This window comes from Aplidium turbinatum, chromosome 6 (assembly GCF_918807975.1).
Source record: "Aplidium turbinatum chromosome 6, kaAplTurb1.1, whole genome shotgun sequence".
Lineage (NCBI taxonomy): Eukaryota > Metazoa > Chordata > Ascidiacea > Aplousobranchia > Polyclinidae > Aplidium > Aplidium turbinatum.
The window spans coordinates 22,670,876-22,691,165 of NC_137477.1; the positions used below are offsets into that span (position 1 = coordinate 22,670,876).

Sequence of the window (20,290 nt, forward strand, 5' to 3'; positions counted from 1 at the left end):
AAATTCAATGGCTGTTTTAATCCATTGTCAACGGAAGCAGTTTCTTTTGTTTCTACATCAACCAAGTGTTCAAATATCAACCTGTGGCGTTTGTAGTCCTGTGTTTTTTGTGTTCATGTTTTCAGAAAACCGATGGAAGAAACATACTGTTTTACATTTCTATGAAAAAACAATTCTTTATTGAAGTGGCTTAATGAATGACTTTTGACGAATATAAAAAATAGCAACTACCAAAAAAACAATTCAGTTGTAATTGAGCAAAGGTCTGCTTCAAACAACCAGTACTCCTTTGTTTTAGTCATGTTTAGTGTGGTATGTACTGTAGCGTATGTAGCTAGTTTCGATAGTTTAGTTGCATGCGCTTGTATTGGCATTTACTGCACTTGTGCTCGCTTGCATTTTGATGACTAAGCAGTTAATTGCATTTCGCTGACTAAAGCACTTCATCCATCCATAATTTTCATGTGCCTTTTATAAACACCGTGTATAGTAGAATCAATAAATTGATATTAAAAGCTAACCTGGTGTAGGTATCTAACAGATGCGCTTTCAAACGAGCTTTCAATGGAAGCTCCAATCCTCCAATTTGTATCAAACTTATCGTCTGTAAACGGAGAATATGCATCAGTTTACAGACGGTAAAAGCGTCGAAAAGTGCCCAGACGTTGAAACGATGTAAAAATGGCCAACTTGTGCTTGTCAAGGTAGAGGCCGTCTGTCCATTCAGACAGCGTATCTTTCTACAGCCGCTTGTGCAAGCACACAGCATACTGCTAATTGATAATATTTAGGTTGTATTTAACAGGCTAACTTTAGAAATTAAACACCACTTAATACTCCAATAGTGGTAACACAAAATATTGATCAAGCTTGCCTATAAACTTAAATCGTTTGTGCCAAACTGCCAAACAAAACAAAACAAAACTCTCCGGACTAAAAACAAAAAGAAATGGCAAAATTTGAATTAAAAAGCTGTTTGCAATGCCGTCAACTTGCAAGACTGGTTCAGAAAACTTCACATTTGGCCGAACAGGGCGTTGAAGTTAAATGAAAATCACTAAACTTTAACTTGCTATAAACTAAAAGTGAAGAACTCTGACTTGCAAATCGTATACAAACTTGAATAAAAGCCGATAAAGTTTCCAGCATTGGTTTTGATGCATTATTGTGACTGCTGCAATATGTGTATCTACCTTTGAGCTACTGTATTTTTATCATTACTAGGTGTTATGTTTGACCTACTTTTATTGTTAAGTTTGTATTCAGTTAGATAAACAAACTGCATTATGTTCTCCTGTTACCCTCCATCTTAAGGCATCTTGGTACGTCAAATTTGTCTATCCAACTTGGTTTAGCGGTTTTGTAGCGTCGACTCCGCTGGCAAAATATATCTTTTCTCCAAGAGCCTACAGACGTTGAATCAATGTAAATGGACAGATTTTGCTCTTTGGGAAAGTTTTATTCTGTATGGTGGAACACTTTCTGTCCTGGAACAAGAAAAAAACAACATATTTATTATACATTTCACTGTAAATTTAGCCTCGTCGGTAGCTACTGGAAATAGTTTACTTGATAAAGAGTGTTTATAAAACTTAGAGTTTGATTTTAAACAACAAGAGGCTGTGTTTTCAAACCATATCTTGTAATATGTGACATCATATCAAACGTTTTAGAAAAACTGTTTACATACAAATAAATTATTTCTTTCACCAAATAAATTAATTCTTTCTTTTAAAGTGATATCATTGACTTTTTTGTGCTGCGTTTTTTAGCAACTGTGACTATGCCATTATGCTAAGAAACAGCAGTCGCTAACAGATAGGAAATTTATTGATTTCTAATGAATCTCATTAAGTAAGTTAATGGTCCGGCGACACTTAATCACGTGTCACTGAATCATGGCCGCAATTAATCAGTAGACAATTCCCAGCAAGCAAGTTATTACTTTTCTAAATTGGTCCAACGTCTACAGACCTTGAATCAATGTAAAAAGAATAAATTTTGCTAGCTGGAGAATGCATGCTCGATACTAATTTGACAGCGTTACTGACATGGTTTGGTTAAGCTTTCCAACGTACATTGAGAATATTAAGTGTTGATGCCGATTCAATAATATTTGTAGAAGGAGTGGTGCGTGTGCTTAGGGGCAGAGTTAAAACTTCCCCACACCTCAATCTAGAAACACTTGACTGTTATGTAGCCTATTGTAGATGGTGTTTACTGTTTTTATAACAATCTTGAATCATTTGCTATTAATCAAGGATCTAATAATATTTGTCTGTCCACAATTAATGTAATTGCTTTGCAAGGATTGCCTTCTTTTACTTGTATTACTCATTGAAGAGTGTAGAGTTAGTAAGCGAGGAAACTTTATATTATGTTAACTGTTGCCTATGTTTAAATTTTTTAAAAGGGATATTATTTTCCGCCTTGTAGAGACTAACAATTTGTAGGTGGCTGTTCACTCTCTTGTCTTTCCAGGTTCAAACACTTGCGTACACGAGGGAGTGACAAGACGAAACCAAGAATTATGGAAAACTTCTCGCTGCCGGGAATGTGTCTGTTTGGAAGGAAGCGTGCAATGCTTTGATATTCTATGTGCATCTCGGTCATGCCAACATGCGTACAAGCCTTCCGATTACTGCTGTCCTGTTTGCTGCCCCAACCAAATTGAAGGGTCCTCGGAGTACGGTGAGAAGTAGTTTTATCCTGAATGTCTAACTTCCTGATCTCAACCAGCCACCTGTCCGACAGATTGTGATAACTGGCTGAATCTATCAACTCAACAATCTTGGCTTGTGAAGCCAGATGTTTCCGTTATAGATTAAAATTTTACATCTAGCTCCAAGCGAAGTCCTGATCACAGATGCCTTTGTCCCCACAGGGCGAGCGGTCGTCAGGCTTGTTGCACGCTTCTTGATAATTTCCACGTGCTTAGTTATATTATTTGACAAATGTTATAACTCGAGGGTGTTTAGGAATGTTGTTGAAAATGGCTAAGATGAATGTTTCATATTTTACACTTGATGTGTAATCGAATGTCAGAAAAGCATTTTATTTTCTGGTGTGTTATTTTCTAACTTTCTATCCCCACAGTAGTCACGAAACGACTAAAATGTCTTTTTGTCAAGTGGCTACCTAAATTCAACACATACGCTGGCTACAATTAAAGAACGATATTTCATATCTGTCATTTTCTGATGTACCATGTACGCTGAATGATCCTAGATACCGGTTAATGCGCAACTATTCGAACATGGGACATTTATATTTACACTCCCTAGATACATGTTGTTTGCATTTTGTTTCAGCCAACCTCTTCCTCTGCATTTTTTCAGGTAGTGGTGATGGGGCCGCAGAAACCTTGTCCTACAGCGACGATGTTGCAAACAACTCTTCCTTTTATCCAGAATACGAAGGTGCATACGGTGAACCAGAGATCACAAATGATGCGCTCCCATCCGATGCATCAGGATGCCCTGTGCCATCGAATACCACCACATCTGAACCCTTGCAAACTTCAAGTAACTGATGATTTCAACAGCTTTAAAATTGGTTGCATTTCACGTACATTTATACTGCAGATTTAGTTGTTTTTTTTTTGTTTTTTTGTAGTTGACTTATTTTAATATCTTATTTATTGGTTTTGTGATATGTTTGTACTTATTTCCTTTAATTTTTTTTTTCCTTTAAATGATTTTGCTCTTTGACATGCTAAGCGTAAATTACTCCCAAATGACATGCTGAGGTGACATGCAATAGATAAGCTTTGCACTTCATGGTTGACATTGTACAAACTTATTCGATGACTAAAATCTTTACATTAGGTCAAGTGGGTTTTTCATAGTTTGCATTTTTTGCACCAAACCGCGTTGTACAAGACGGAAAAAAGTGTAAGGTGATAATTAATGAGTTATTATGTCACAACAGGAAATATCTGTTTTGTGTTAAAGTATCATTCAGAAAAAAAAAAACTAGCCAAAACGGTGTTCAGTTACCTGTTTCCGCAGTCGACGACTACCTTGTGTTTTGATGGACCATTTTGACATTTTTGTCTGACAGCGATTCTCAGATTACGCTTTTTTGCCGTAAGAAAATAAATTGTGATGACTTACTGGGCTTGAATGTTTCAACAGTGTTGGCGTCTGTGTCTGCTGTTACTATTTGTTTGTATTGATTGCTTGCTTGGCCGGTACGTTGTTTGTTTTATCATCTTGGTCCGGTCTGTTAATTTTTCTCATGGGCTTTTTTGAATGGCATCTGTTGGTCGATAGACTGTCGCGTTTGTTATTTGCTTATCGCCAAAGCAGGTCACTTTGATAACACATGCTTGATATTGTCTTTAAAAGTAAAGTGATGTACTGTATATTTTTTATCAGATCCTTCTGAAAGTTCTGCGGTTAACTTTATGTCTTAGAAAATGTTTATGTCTTTTAGGCCATGTCCATGTTTTAACAATCCAACGTTTTCAATTTGAAATAAATAACTTTACTTCAAATACATACAATTAAGTACACATTCATTGAAGACTTAAAGATTCATTGCAAAATTTGACATAAAAAGGTAGGCTATGCAACCGAGTTATATGTTAAAACTTTTTGTTACAGTGGGACCTGTTGCCGTGGAAAGACAAGTCCTCGGTTAAACTTTTGCATAATTTTGTTCTAAATAAACTTATCTACACGAAACCGAGACAAAACCTCGCCGTATCACCTTCAAAAATGAACGAAGTGCTTATATGAACGATAGTGTGAATGCAATCACGGGTAGCATCGAAACTCTAGGTATCTTTCATTTACTAAACTATTTCCCTTTTTTAGATGAAGACGCAGTTTGTATGTTGCCCAAAGACACGGGCCCATGTAGAGCGAGGAGTGTTAAGTTTTACTTTGACTCAAAGGCAATGACGTGCCGTACATTCACATATGGCGGCTGTGAAGGCAATGCAAATAATTTTGATTCTGAGACGGAGTGCAATCGAATGTGCCTTACGAAGGATGTACCGCATGTCAAATCATTAAGTATGTGTGCCCATTACTTCATTAATTGATAGTAAGATGTTTAGGATAATTATGATGATGCTGTTCAGTATGCCTTGAGATAGGATTTGAAATATTTGTATGCATCTCCACTTTCGTATAGTAAAATATTTCATTCACTCACCATCATTATTATGTCTATGCATTTGTAATACAAATGCCCTGTACAAATGATTGCTTACATTCAAAACCAATGCTCAGAACAAAAAATGCAAAGTATACAAACTATAAATACCGGTCTGGCTCAAGTGTTGATAAAAATATTCGGAACGGTATACGAAAGCATTTTACGTTGATAACTGGAATGGTTTACGAATTAGAAAAGCTCCGGCTTTGTATCGTTTCAACGTGGCCAGACGTTGAATCTATTGTCGCTCCTAACTTCTCTAGTTTTCGATTTATTTACATTTTTGGTTCAAAGGATTCAATTAATACACAAGAGTTACCGATCTGATGCAGGGTTGCACCAATGGGACAGCATCTGATAAATATGTTGATAATCACTTTTTTTGCTGAAAACAAAATTTCCAGTCTACTTTCTACTTAACTTCACGTTTTCTTTTTGATTTTCAATGTGTCTTTTGTGTTTAACTATTAACTTAGTTTGATTCTAATTAAAAACCTCTTGAGGTGACGACGCAAGACCTCTCCGACCTCGGAGATGCAATTATCCAAAGGAAGTTGGGGACTGTAAAGCTTTCATGCCACGTTTCTACTATGACACCAAGGAAGAAAGGTGCCGCCTATTTATATTTGGAGGGTGCAATGGAAACGACAACCGGTTTTTCACTCCATGGGCTTGCAGGGATATGTGTGGTGGATCCAGACCTATATTGATCACCGAAAAAGACCATGCGAGACCGGACAGTAAGATCTAATAACTTCAATAACAGATCTCATTTTTGTCTATAATTAGGAAAGCGTTAAAATTAATATCCGGCTACAACCAAGAATTTTTTTTCCATTTCTACGTTGACTTTGGCCGGGATAATTAAAGCGCCACAAATGTCCGTCCTGATTTTTCATCTTTGGAGATTAATTGTAAGTGTTGGTCACTGTCAGTTGCATCAACCAGCTCAGTGGTCGGCTGATCAATGGTTTTGACAGGCTTTCGCACAGCGACGAAACTTAAAAAACGCAATCATGTTAACTATACAACTAAACATCGAGCACAATACAATTTAAGAGAATAAAATAGTGACATTCTTACTTTTACAGGCGATAAACCGAAACAGTGTTTGTTGCCGAAGAAACGGGGTCCGTGCAGGGCTTCACATACACGATTCTACTACAATTCTATCACAGACAAGTGCCAGTTATTCATCTACGGAGGGTGTGGTGGCAATGAAAATAACTTTGAGCTCCCCACGGAATGTAAAGCCTTGTGTGGAGGCGAGCCGAGTTTTATTTTTGAAAAGATAGAAGTTGACAGAGGTCCACAAATCCAACCAAGATCGACAGAACCCTGTGAGTAAAAAACATTTTCTTTGCTTTAAAACCGTGCTACAAGTTGGTTTTCAGTTTTGTTTGAAATTTTAAACAACTTTCTGTGTGCCTCGTTTCTGGACTTTTCAACCTAAATAAAACAAAAATTGATCTGTTTTCTGTTATCTATTTTGTAAATTTTAAGGTGCTTCTTATCTAAGTGTTGTAACTCTCAAGAGTCTCATTACATTTGCACAAGAAACAAAAAAGGGAATCTTTTATCGAATTTAAACTCAAAATCAGTTTTCTTTAACAATACAAACGTACTTCGTTGGTTTTTAAGCTGGAAATAAGAAATAGGTTAATAACGAAACTATCAGTTTTGAAACCTTATAAGCTTCTACAACTTAAGCTATCACTGTACAGAGTCACAATGCAGTTCTCGTTTTAAAGTAATTAGATGATTGCGGTAGGGAGCAAAAAAAGTAGGGATCTATTATTGAACACATTCATAAAATAGTTTCGGGAGAGAGTTTGCTTTTTTATACCAAAGACAGGCAAGACACAACAATAACACAGGGTGTATGAAAAAGAGAGCTTGGTTTTCATAGTTTACTCCGATGGCTGTTGGTTAAGCATTTGACTTTATAAAAGAAGAAACTTCAAGATCAAGCGGCACTGGTTCGGTTGTTGGGGTGTGCGCTTGAGCAACGCATTTCAATGAGAGCTCTTTAGCGGTACCTAGCAGATGAAATTGCGGTACCTAGTTGAAATAGCAGTACCAGTCCCCTTTCAGCGGTTCATAGTAGATGGAATAATTCCTAAACAACAACACTTCAACAACAAGCGGAAAAAACTTTGTCAATCTCGGTGATCGGGCCAGTGTCAAGGGTGGAAAACCTTAACAAGCATACAAAACTGCCAGGGTCAAGCTCTCGAAAAGGCTTTACCAGTCCGAGAATAAAAATTCCCATTATCAATCACAGTAGCTCGTGGGAGTAGGGTTGCACCTCTGTCATCTCTGCTTCATAGTGCTGATGCTAACTTTTTCTTGGTATATCTTGCATCACAGCTACATCTGATACCCGATGCCTTCAGCCAATAGATGAAGGTCCATGCAAAGGAACATTCTACCGATATTTTTTCAACTCACAAACTAATAAATGCTCGGTGTTCTTGTACCGCGGTTGCCGTGGGAATCACAATAATTTTGACTCAGCAGAGGAATGCCAGAACGCCTGCGGTGGAGACGGTTACAATTTCACGCTAACCCTGCAAAGTGACTTGTATGGTAAGTACTGTACTCGTATTCATATTGCTTTGGCAGAATTGACGTTGTTTATTTACAAAGACATAATAAAAGTAAGCACACTAAAGGCGTTAGCATAATCATTAAATAAAAAAACACAGAGAAAATCTTGAGATTTCTAACCGCCTTCAACACAACATAGATATCTAAAGAACTCTTTTTAAGCCAAAAATATCTGAACGGAATTTGAATAAAAGTGGTACTGGATTTTGTGATGTTGTTCCCGGACCTTACTCCACGGAAGTCCCGAGTTAAGCCCAATCGATTGTTAAAGAGAAGTTAGCTAGGTATATCTAACCTTTCGAAACCACGTTCACCTCGAATTTAAAAACATCGAAGAATGTGATTGATTGTGTTATGCTTATCAATAATATTATCATCGGAGTTAGGAAGCCAAAGCCCTTTTTTAGCTGAATGTTGGTAATTTTGAATACCTGCAGTAGCTTCGAACCAATGACACAGGTCGCCAAGACGGAAAGTTTCAGGCTTGTGCTTGAGAGTTTATTTCTTGGTTAGCCTGTGCTTTCCGTGTATACAAGGTAGTCTGTGTTGAATGAGCTGTAGCAGCTCAAAAATACTGAGGTTGTTTGCTGCTTTACACAATAAAAAACTTTATTTTAAAATCGCATTTACGCAGTTAGGTTTTGTTAATTGGTAAATTACTTTGCAAAAATGATAATAAGATAAATACATTTGTTTTGAAATTGTTCTTGTTTCAAAAACCATGCTTTCATATGTAGCCTATGTTTATATACAAACGATTTTTTTACTATTTTTTTAAATTTAATATTGTTTTTACAGGTAAATTGGAGTCAGAAAAATCAGCCCCTGAAAGTAGTGTGACAAAACGGGGGCCCCATGGACCTCGGGGAGAGCGTGGGCCACCAGGGGTTGGTGTTCAGGTAACCATTTTAGTTTTTTTTTTTTGCAAAAAAGGTTTAGCTGGTTTGTGAGGGCCTCCGTTTTACATTAAAAAAATAATGTTTTCTTTCTCTTACTCTCTTAAAATAGATTAACTACAAACTTGTTTATGCATACCGATAGAGCCTATAGAACATCGGTTACTTTTTTTCTTTTTGTTTAGGGACCAGCCGGACCTCCAGGACCCCCAGTAAGTGATCGCACAGTTTATAAGTTATAACTTAGTTTCTTCGCTTCTGTTCTCACATTGTGTAAACTGTTCTACTACATGTACAGTAAATGTAATACAAAACTAAATTTGGTAATGCAATCACAAAAATGATGTTTTATCATTTTTAACAAAACTATAAGCATGTTTTCAGGGTCCACCAGGAAGGAATGGATTGTCGGTATGTTTGCTGTTGTCTTTTCTGTCATCGTATTACTAAAACGTAGCAGAGTTATTATTTCTTAAGAGTAACTTAGCGTTATCAAAGTTCACGATAAAACATAAAAATGAAACTGATTGCTAAATAAAACTTGGGGAAATTTCCTTATAAATTTTGTTAGTTGTAGGCTTAGCCTACACGAAAATAAATGAAAAGCCCCTGCTTTAAATCTCCAGCACGCGTTTTAGCTGTCAAGGGAGTGTGAGTCAGAAGCTGCGATTTTGATTAATTTCAACATTATGTTGTTCATCCATCAGCGCTTCATATGCACATAAAATTTTAGAAAAAATTGAAAAAAGTGAAAAAGGAGCTGAAAGATTATTTCAGCCGAATGCACTTCATAATGCTGGATGTCCGCAACCGCCTGAGTGCGCTAGAGGCACGTGATTTTCAAACTCGAGTCGGCAAAATTCATAGTGGCTCTATAAAGAAGTGGAAGGAACAGTTTGGTGAATAGAGTCACATTATCACATGGCACAATTCAAATGCACTAAATGGGAGAATGCTCATGAGATGCATTGTAGATCAACACTTAATAATCATCAGTTTCAAAGCAGAAAGTAGATGCTTTTACGGTTGGATGCACCAATAGCGGATCTTTTAAGTGACCGATTAAGCTTATCATCGGAATCACTAATTGACAATCATGTTGCGTGAAGTTGATCGGTGAGTCAGTGATCGGTGATTTTAATCGAATTACGGTTAGAGCATACTAAAAAAAAATAGTCTAAAAATAAGTAGAATTAGCAAATTAGATTAATCGACGAAAAGCCACCGTTGGTGCAACCAACCTTGATGCTCAATTTTAGATCAGTTTAAAAATCTCATAAGCTACACATGGTGTGTAGCTTACAGGCTATTTAAAAATTTGCTTTTCTCTTTTGCATGTCAATCACGGCACCTACAAAAGGAATACTACGACTTTATGGTCAAATTGCATGAAAAAAATTCTTTAGGCCTAGCATTGCATAATGAGACTCTTGACAAGTCAAATTCTTCAACCACCGTGTCATAGGCCTACAATTTACACAGTTTTGCTTGTTGTGCATGCTTGCATCACTGGATAGTCCTTGAACGCAGACGAAGTGAGGTCAATTAAAGACACAATTGCAAGCCTCAGATCTCGTATTCTGTTTCTCGAAACTAAGTTTCTTACAAGTTTATCTTCATCACGTAAGTTAAGGTCCATATTGGATTTTGTTACTGCGTGGTTTCAATAATTTTGCATTTATCAGATCACGTTTTACATGGAAATGTGGATAGATCTTCTGTTAGAGAAAAATTTCATTAGAAGTTCCATCATGGCAGTTCTGCAATCTGCAAATAACTTTTTGTTTGCGAAACCAAAAGCAAACCTTCTAGGCTACACCCACAGTTGCTGGGTTAGGCTTCTACTCTGTTAACGTAAATACAATAAATGCAAATAGAGTTTGCAGTTCTATTGTTTCGAGCAGTGTGAGTTGAGATTTTAACTAGAAACATTTTCACTCAATTGTTTCATTTTTAGCCGACGTTGAGACGATAAATGTTCCTGATATCGGTTCTTCTGATGACGGAGAGGAAATTACTGAAGAAACTATCCCTCAAATCCAAACAAAGCCTCACAAACTACTAAAGGTTTGTGATAAGACATTTCATTCTCGCGCATCCTTTGTAACCTACACCAGTAAACTAGTAAACCTGCTAGAAAATAAAAATAAACCGAAAATTGAAAATGAATACTGTATTCCGTAGCGGATCCAGGAGATGGTCTTGGTCCAGTGCCCCCTACGAAAACGAAAAAAAAATTAACCAAACTTTCTAGTTCTAACTTCCATAGAAATCTAATTTTTAAGCTAATGAATTCTATAAGTTTCTGGGCAGTCGATTTGTAGCAAGAAATGACAGCGATAGACACGTGTTTTTCCCATGAGACTGGGCTCATCAGTATCGCACCGTATTCTTGTATTCTCGCACCGTATTCTTGTGGCAAGAATACGGTGCGATACTGATCCCAGCCTCATGGGCGAAACACGTGTCTATCGCTGTCAATTCTTGCTACAAATCGGCTGCCCAGAAACTTATAAAATGTCTGTCGGGCAAGCCCATTAGGCCTCCTGTTGGCTTTTTTGCTTGTTTTGAATCTCAATATTTACATTGTTTATCTCACTTGGAAGTATTTCATTGTGTAAATTCTGGTACCCTCCCAAAATTTCTAAATCCGCTACTGCCTGTGTTTTATTGCAATATCTCGACTACGATGACTTTTCAAATTGAAAAAACAGGTAGGCCATAGACCTATATGCCAGCAGTAGCTTATTATGACTATGCGGGAGCTTTCAAACCTATTTTTTTAGTCTTAAACTTGACAAGTTTTTGTTTTTATTTTATATACTTTTCAGGCTGTCTCTGACAACGATGATGACGAATCGGATGTATCACCGTACTACTACTTTTCTGACTCTGAATCCGAGTGACTTTCACGTTATTGTCTTGCACCAACTATCACTGTAGATCACACAGCAAGCACCCGCGTTGTTTTCACTGATTGCTGTGTGTAACAAAAGGTTCAATGTTTCAGCAGAACCACGTCTTATTTTCGTTGTGTTGTGAAGGCGACCTGGTTCTATTCTTCAATGCCTTTGGTGCAATGTGTTGATGCGATCGTGTTTTTGATCGTCTGATGTTGCGACTTGTAGGCCAATTCACTTTGTACATACAGTAGATTACAGTACATAGCCTATTCTGCAAGCCAACGATGAATTCTCACTTCAGCTCACTTTTATCTTTATAAATAAAACGCATGAAGTTATATGCATTGTTTAGTAAATTTAACCAACGTGGACTAAAACAGCAAAATAAAAGTACTGAATCTGTCAAAAGTAATTAGCGACATTCTTAACCCGTTTGGCTTTCTACGCTTTATATTGGTATTAGTTTTGTTTCAACATTTGCCTTGCATGGTACGGAGACAAGTAAGTCAATCCTCATATTGGCCTTGAACCAAGCCATGCCTTGAACAATAGACTGCTGTTAAACGACATAAACATCTATCTCCCAGTTAGTGAAGGCACAACAATTTATTTCCTGGTTTCATGTATCCCGACAATTACATCATGCATAGATAGGGATGGTTTCAACCAGCGTGTCATTATGAAAACAAAACCATCCAGTTCAAATTGAATTAACAGAAAAGTTTTATTTACTGTTCTGTAGTTTAACGATTGTAACTAACTGAGTTGTCTATTAAATGACATAGCAGGTAAATCCACTGATATTATTTTTAATTCCGTAAAGTAAACCTGAACTAGTACGTCATTTTGTTGTAACGTAATATTTTGCCGTTTCTAGGCAAATCCGTAACACGTTTTTTTTTGCCTCTTTTGTTGTTGTTGTTATTCATTTTACGTGTTATTCAGCATATTAGGTAATATTACCCCTTAATTTAAACAAAGAATTTGACTAATTTTGATTTACTTTGCTGGGGGGAAAATGTAATCTGAGTAGTGTTAAACCACCAACGAAAAGCTTTTGTTCCTCTTCGTGGTTTCCGGCAGTAGATGTCAATACTATGTCAATAGACATAGTATTGACATCATACATGTCAATACATGTCATACATCATACATGTCAATAGCGTTAAAAATAGAAAAGAAATCTTGCTTCAAAAATTGTTTAGTTCGTTCATCTCAACATAGCTAATCTAAAATTTGTGAAAACTAGCTATTTTGTGCAGTGCTGGTAAAATTTGAAACATAAAGCAAAATAAACTACCATATATTAGACGTGTACTTTATTTTTAACGGTGAATTATGAGAGGTTTTGAGGTTAAGGATATACGGAGGTTCATCAAAGCTAGTATAGTGGCTCGAACTGTTTTTATTTTTTCACTATTATGACTTCACTTTTGTCGGCCCCGATAGCGCAGCCCCGTTCAGTCCCCAACTTTGGAGCAAAGAAACGGAAAGAGCAAGAAACGATGGTTGAACACTCGGAATGTGTGCTTGAGCAACGCTCCAAAAACCCATTTAAGGACACCCATTCCAAAACATCATTCAGGGACACCAAATGAATGGAATAGTTTACATGTAACAACACTATCAGCGGAAACATCACGGTCAACCTCTGCGGCCAAACTGAGAAGGTTTTCTGAAAACTTAATTCTAGCAATTTCGCATATTTGTAGAGTGCAGAGGATTTTGCTATGCCACCGGATTTGCATAAGATTTTGCTTTTTCCATGGATTTAGATTGGATCTTTCAAGAAAGTTTTAGTTGCATTACATTAGGCCAATTCAATTTCAAATTGCTACACAAAACTAGAACGAAACCATGAAGTAAAACTGCAGATGCGATTTCTTTATGACGTTGCAATGTCAAATTCACATCGAAATCTACAACATGCCCAACTCGCTAGTTTGATGGTCATTTGAATATAATAGGAAGATCAAGCTTCGACCAAGGACCTTTATGTTTTCTTTTGGTATTTGATCGGAGGAACAGCGATCGAAGTTCTTGCTGCTGGATATGGAGTCCATTTCAACCTTGTACCACTGGTAAACTGTGCTCATTCTACAGTAAATAAATGGTTTAGTTTTCATTCCATCAACGTTTAAATTACGTAAATGCCAGATCAAAATCAGACTGTTTACCAGAAATGGGAAAACTACGACCCATGGGTCAGGTTGGTCTGGCGCACAAATCTTGACAAATCTTTCTTGTAATCAATCAAAAAAAGCAAAGTTATCTTTTTTCAACAGTATCATCATCTTTTATCATAGAAAATTTGCAGTTCTGAATGCTGAACAGGCCCGAGAGTCAATTTAAAAAGAAATCACAAACTAAAAATTTTGTTCTCTTCTATTTCTACATATAGCCTACTGTATATAGTATGCGATCAGTTCAGTCACGTCTTAGACAGTTACTAACTATGGCCAGGCCTGGATTAACCATTGTGCTAGGGTGTGCTAAAGCACAGGAGCCCCGCAGACAGAGGGCCCCACTTTTGCTAAAAATGAAATAAATAAAATAGAATAACAAATTTTGAATAACAAATAACAATAATTTACAAAAGAGTTGCTCAGAATTTCTCGTTTTTAATTGATCTTCATGCATCAAAGGAACAGATTTTACAAAGTATCATGAATTTAGCGAAAGAATTTCCTACTGATGTTGATCTCTGTCTTGTTGATGAACTTTTGAATTTCTACCTGTATCTTAAAAAGGCTTATGGAAATAAAGCAAGTTTTAGTCATGAAAACATGTACCAGATAATAAAGAATGACAAAGTTGAAGCTGCTTTCCCTAATGTAGAAACAATTCTTAGATTGTTTCTTTGTATGATGGTCACTAACTGTTCTGGAGAAAGATCATTCTCTAAGCTGAAAAGAATCAAAAACGTACTTCGGTCTACAATGAAACAAGAGCGGTGGGCTAATCTGAGCCTTCTCAGCATAGAGTGTGATAAACTGCGACTTCTCAATTTTGCTGCTATCCTTACAGACTTTGCAGCAAAGAAAGCCAGAAAAAAGTCGTTCGACTGAATTTCATGTTAGTTTTCTAAATCCTATTGGTAGTTAGTAGTGAATGGAAGAGTAGTTTAGAATAGAAATTCAGAATAACCTTTCATTGCAATTTGCAGTGTAGTGTGCAGTAGGCTACTAACAGTGGTCCCTTGCTACAATGTTTTCCCTTGCACGTTTCGTTGATTTAGTGTGTGTGATTTTGCATCCATTATAACGTGAACATTGTTGACTTAATTTGCACATGCTTATTTAATCATCGATCACGTGCTATTTCAAAGTTATCTAACTTACCTAAGCAAGGCTCGGTTTCCTCTGCAAGCGAAACCAGCTTACTTCCATTACGCTCCACGTAAGCTGGTAAAGGCCCCCATAAAATTCATTAGCACAGGGGCCCCGTTTGACCTTAATCCGGGCCTGACTATGGCCTATGTTGCACGTCTTTTAGATTTAGAAGCTTAGATTCCAGAAAACATTTCGAAAAACATTAGCTTTAATACAAATTAGTTAGAAAATAAAATAACGTCTTGGCGTTGCAATTCAATGTTTCTAAAGTGCATCTAAAAACAGCCTGTGCTGTCATCACGCAACACACATCTTCATTGACCAGTTGGTTAACTTATAAGTTGGTTCCTCTTTTAGCAGCACGCGTTAAAAAACTTCTCGTTTCATCTGTTATCAGCCTATTTTTGATGTAGATGAGATATTGGTTATAATAGGGATAGAACTTTACTGGTATATCACAGGTTTCTAAAAAAATAATCTTGTTTTTACAACTGGCTTTAGATAATCCAAACATATCCATGCAGCCGCAGATAGATGGCCTATCCTTTGTCTATTCTGTTTCTAACTGATATCCTTCTGTGTCCAGACGGCACAAAAAATCGATTCAAAGCATACGGATGCTGACAGGAGTCTAGTTTTTGGGTTAAGCGGTAAAATAATTAACTAAAATCTTTATTATCAGATTAACCTAACAACTGGATTCCTATCGGCATCACTATACTCAGAATCTTTTCTTTTTTGCGTTTGTTAAACTGACGTTAAGAGGGTATAAGTAACTTACTAATTTCATAAATATAGTGTACTTTATGTCAAGCTAAAACTTTTGCTTTGCAGGCTCAGGGTTCCATTTGCTAGTCAGTTTGAAGTGCAAAGTGTACTTCGAGTGAAGTACAGACTAAGTTTCATTTTATGAATCAAAATTAGCTATGCGTATTCTACCACCGAAAATAATTGAGAAAAATACTGACGTACACTCATTGCACTTCCAAGTCGAAAAGGTCGAGAAACGTCACCATCTTCGGCGGCCATTGCACTGAAGCGTTTTGTTGTCAGTTGCTCGTTAAATGGAGAAAGAGGAGAACTGGAGGCAAAACGTGAAACTGAAAATATAAGAATTCAAGCTTAGATAGAACTTATTGTTTTGCCACAAGCAAAATGAAACTCGTACAAATCCTGATTAGTTATGAAATATGTTACCGTGTAGCCTATCAGCAGTTTGACCAACTCTTTATCGATACTTCAGCTACTGTAGCCTACGATGTAACTCTTAAAACACAAAAACAGTTAACAAGCAAGTAAATTTTTCTTACCGAATACCTCTGTGCCTGTGCTACTTGCTTGGGCTTGCTTCAACGAACTCATTGTGACTGGACGTTGAGACTGAAACAAAATTGCTTATAATTCAAAAAAGATGTTGCGTATTTGTTGCATGTCATTTAACTCTGTAGGCCTATTACGTTTTTCCGTCAAAGCATGTAACAGCAGTGGCCGAGTGGTTAGCGCGTTGGGCTCGCAGTCGAGAGCCTGCATGTTCGACTCCAGCCTCCCGCACTTGCTGTTGTTTCTCTGGGCAAGAAACTTTACGATAATTGTCTCTACCCAGTGATCGATTTCGAGTAATGTTTTCGAGTAACCAAATTTAAGTCATAAGTAGAGTAGACAACAGGAAACAGACATTGCAGTCGGCTGCAGCGTGGGTCAGGTGTAGGCCTACGTCGGAACTAATCGGAAGGCGTACATCGATGCATAGCGCTCAAGTCCGCTTTCCCGCAATGAAGGATAAAGATAATAAAACAAAAAAACAAACAGAAAATGTTCTCACATCACATGCCTAATCTATTGCAGTAAAATTAATATCAATTCAATGATTAAAACGTGTGTGTTTTATAGCCTACCTGTCTTTTAAATACATTTTGCTACTCTGCTGTAAATAAAATAGAAGTAATTTTACCTTTTAGGTTGATGCTTTCTACCCCTTCCTCTAAGTTTATGTATTTTGGATTCATACCAAAGTTTGATACATAGAGCAATTTCTTTCATGTCGACGGAACTAATTTAATGATTTATCTTTTCAACAAAAATTAAACTAGGCTACATGCTATACGCTCAGGTATACTTTAAATAAAACACAAGCTACTTTTCATTTCTACCCTATTAGGATTGGTTAATTAAATAGATACTTAAATAAAAATGTAGATATTGTTTTTAAGTTTACGTTACCAAGTAGGCTAGGCTACATCATTTCCACATTCACTGCCAGACCAGAAAAAATAGATTCCTATTTGATTATCCGCTTATAGGCTATAGCTTAAAAACCATCAAAATTAGTTACTAGTTCACTAAAAACCTTAACAGCCTGTTTCATCTCAATGTCATGTGATTTTGCCTCTCCTCTGCCAAGCCGTTTCCTTATGCGTTTTTTTTTTTTTCGATTTCTGTGTAGGCTATGTACGTCAGTTTTGTAATTTCAATTTATGTAGAAAACCAGTTAGGTTACTTGAAAAGGGCTAACATGAGTATGGCCGAAAACGATTGCAATTGTTAGTTTATTTTTATTGTATAATATTATGTTAAATGCCGTGTGGTTGTTAGGTTTTATTTGTCTATGGGTCAAGAAATTCACCTCTTTACAAAAATTGCACTAAATATATGTTGTATGTTGGTCTATACCAGAGGTGACAAACCTGCGGCCCGCGGGCCGCATGCGGCCCGCAAAACAATTTGACAATCGCTATCATGCATTAAAGACACGTCAAAAGCGATATATGTGAACAAGCCGTTGCTTGAATTTTATCTTGTATGTTTATCAAAGGAAGAGTTTCCAAACTTGAGAGCTCACGCTCTCAAATGGTCATCTGTTTTCGGCAGCACGTACCTATGCAAACAGTTCTTTTCTAAAATGCACTTTACAAAAAGTCGTTACAGGTCGAAGCTGACAGATGAATAGGCCTATGCAGTTGAGAGTTGCCACATTGTCTGTTCGACCTAATATTGAACGCTTATAGTCAAGCAAAAAACTTTCCAAAAATCCTACTAAGCAAAAAAATTCAATGCATGTTGTTTTTAATATTTTATGCTTCAATGCTGCATTAGATCGCTTCAGCTGTAGGATTCGCATGGGCTTTTGTTTATTGTTTGAAAAAGAAATTTGATTAACTGATTTGTTGTTTCGGAGCATAATGTTCGAAACATTTAGTCAACTTGAGCAAAAAGGATAGAGCCAAAAAAGAAGAAATCATACTCATATAAAAGCAAACGCTTCGAAAATTAAACTGTCTTCATTATCAGTGCAAGTACTGTTGCTCTATCCTTTTTACTCAAATTGATTTGTTTTTATTTTTTACTGTTGTATGTTTCGATTCTGCGTAAGATAATTTCAACTGTGTGGGTTTTATTACTTTCATCTGTCGTTTGTTACTTTTCATGAATAATATCTTGAGTCGCTTCTAAAAGATTTCATAGTAAGTTACGATTAAAAAGTTGTGTGGCCCGATAACTCATGTGTAATTGACAAAGTGGCCCGCGACCACAAAAAGGCTCGTCACCCCTGGTCTATAGCCTACCTAACCCTACACAAAATTTGGACTATAACACACGCTGGCGTTTGCATAGAAATGAAAGATTAAACCACTATGAAAAAGCTTGCTTTTTCTCAAAAGGCGTATTTTGGACTTAAGTAGCTAACTTAGGTCTTCAATTTTTGGCCAACTTCCTCGGCGCAAACCTCTACTGTAGTTTCGCAATTTTAAGAAACATGTTGATTAATATTTTCTAATTTTTTTTCCAAACGTGAGTTTGAGCTGTGGACGAATCTGCTGAGCAGGGCTGACGAAATGATTATATCAGTCACTCATAACTAGGGCAACCAATTTTTTGACCTAAAAACTTGAAATTTTGACTTTATAATTTACAAATTTTGACCTAATTTTGACCAATAGCTTTCTGCGTTTGCAACCCAAATGCGAAATACAAAGCATATTAGAAATCAAACCGTTAGATAAGGATATTTTCTTTTCTAATGAAATATGAGAAAAATGTGGAAGACTCAAGGACACCACATCTATCGAACAGCGAACAGGTATAAAGAAAGTCACTCGAAAAACTGCAAAAGATAAATATGGAGTGTCTTTAAATATCCCGAAATTACTGAGAGGGTTTTGCACTATTATACTTCAACATCAACTAATGTTTCACATTATCGCCTTTGAAGTTCCTGTCTCTCGCCAAAATTTTTCCTAAAATAGAGAAATAGGCTACAGAAGTTGCTTGGGAGTTCCTCAGTAGGCTATAAAAATGTAGTGAAATATCATCTCGTCCCATTTTCACAATGCATTTGATGTCATTCCTTGAGATTCTTGCTTGAATATATTTTCCAATTCGGCAGTCATCAACACCAAAGTTAAGGGACCTCATTTTCTGGTAAGCTTCTTGAATGGTGTATCGGCTGTCTTCCATCTTCTGAATTGAATCGAACAGTGCGCTGTACTGCTCCTCTATTTCTACAAGGTGAGTAGCTAAGTTGGGAGCTTTTACAGCATCTTAAGCACGCCGCATCAAGACACCACCATCATGGAAGTCTTCCACAATATTCCTTACTTCTGGCAGACTTCTTGAATAATAGTAAGCGGCTTTCAACCAAGTAACCCATCTAGTTACATTTGGCTGTGGAGGTTGGCCAATGGAAGTAAAACTAGCTCTTCTTGACCTGTTTTTAATGGTCACTGCTTTAACCCTGGCAACCAACTGATCAACAGCAGGGTAGTTGGCTAATATTCAATCGTCAGTAGTGGGCGAAACAAGATTATTACCTCAGAAATTGCAACAAATCGATTATTACGTCAGAATAGCAACAAAAATTGCAACAAAAAATCAGTATCTGTGTAGCTTTTAATAAAATATCAATAGAGAGAAGAAAAACTACATTAAAAGAAAATTTTGACCTAACCATGAATTTTGACTTTTTTTTTACTTAATAACTTTGAAACTTCTCTTCGTGTCAGCCTGAAATTTAGTTTTTGGACGTTTTATGAACTTTGAACAAGGCAGAAAAATTTTGACTTTATTGACTTTTGGTTGCCCTACTCATAACAAAAGCTTTTTTGTTGATTAGCGCAGAGAAGCTTTCGCTCATACAATAGATTTATTGCATCACAGAGGACAAGAATAGACAAGAATAAACAAACTGTAGTTCATACGTATCGTACTTTCCACTTAATGAAAAAAATCAACTTTAGAAAATAAATTTAGATCACGTCAGTATAGCATGATAGTCGCATGAAGCCTTATAGCATATGAGTCACTACAAGATTTCATCTAATTTAGGACACTCTTAAAGATATTCTGTAACAACTTACTTTGTCTTACATAGAAATAACCAATAGCT

General features: G+C 36.6%; 1 protein-coding gene and 1 long non-coding RNA gene across 2 annotated transcripts in view; one reads left to right on the forward strand and one right to left on the reverse strand.

The window, feature by feature from the left end:
* The window catches only part of LOC145772513 (uncharacterized), a 41,888-nt gene extending 29,022 nt beyond the window's left edge, over positions 1-12,866 (forward strand). Inside the window, exons 13-24 of the mRNA XM_082584384.1 lie at positions 2,482-2,691; positions 3,339-3,524; positions 4,821-5,021; positions 5,670-5,906; positions 6,258-6,506; positions 7,537-7,755; positions 8,575-8,675; positions 8,858-8,884; positions 9,057-9,083; positions 10,190-10,295; positions 10,630-10,739; positions 11,504-12,866. Coding sequence (XP_082440510.1) covers positions 2,482-2,691; positions 3,339-3,524; positions 4,821-5,021; positions 5,670-5,906; positions 6,258-6,506; positions 7,537-7,755; positions 8,575-8,675; positions 8,858-8,884; positions 9,057-9,083; positions 10,190-10,295; positions 10,630-10,739; positions 11,504-11,578 — 1,748 coding nt within the window. The 3' untranslated portion in view covers positions 11,579-12,866. The remainder of the gene's footprint in view (positions 1-2,481; positions 2,692-3,338; positions 3,525-4,820; positions 5,022-5,669; positions 5,907-6,257; positions 6,507-7,536; positions 7,756-8,574; positions 8,676-8,857; positions 8,885-9,056; positions 9,084-10,189; positions 10,296-10,629; positions 10,740-11,503) is intronic.
* Positions 12,867-13,565: 699 nt separating this feature from the next.
* LOC145771988 (uncharacterized) lies at positions 13,566-16,282 on the reverse strand. The gene is made up of 3 exons (XR_014289267.1): positions 16,218-16,282; positions 15,880-16,007; positions 13,566-13,672 (listed from the first exon to the last, which is right to left on the reverse strand). It is a non-coding gene; the product is annotated as an uncharacterized LOC145771988 (long non-coding RNA).
* Between the last annotated feature and the right edge of the window lie 4,008 nt (positions 16,283-20,290).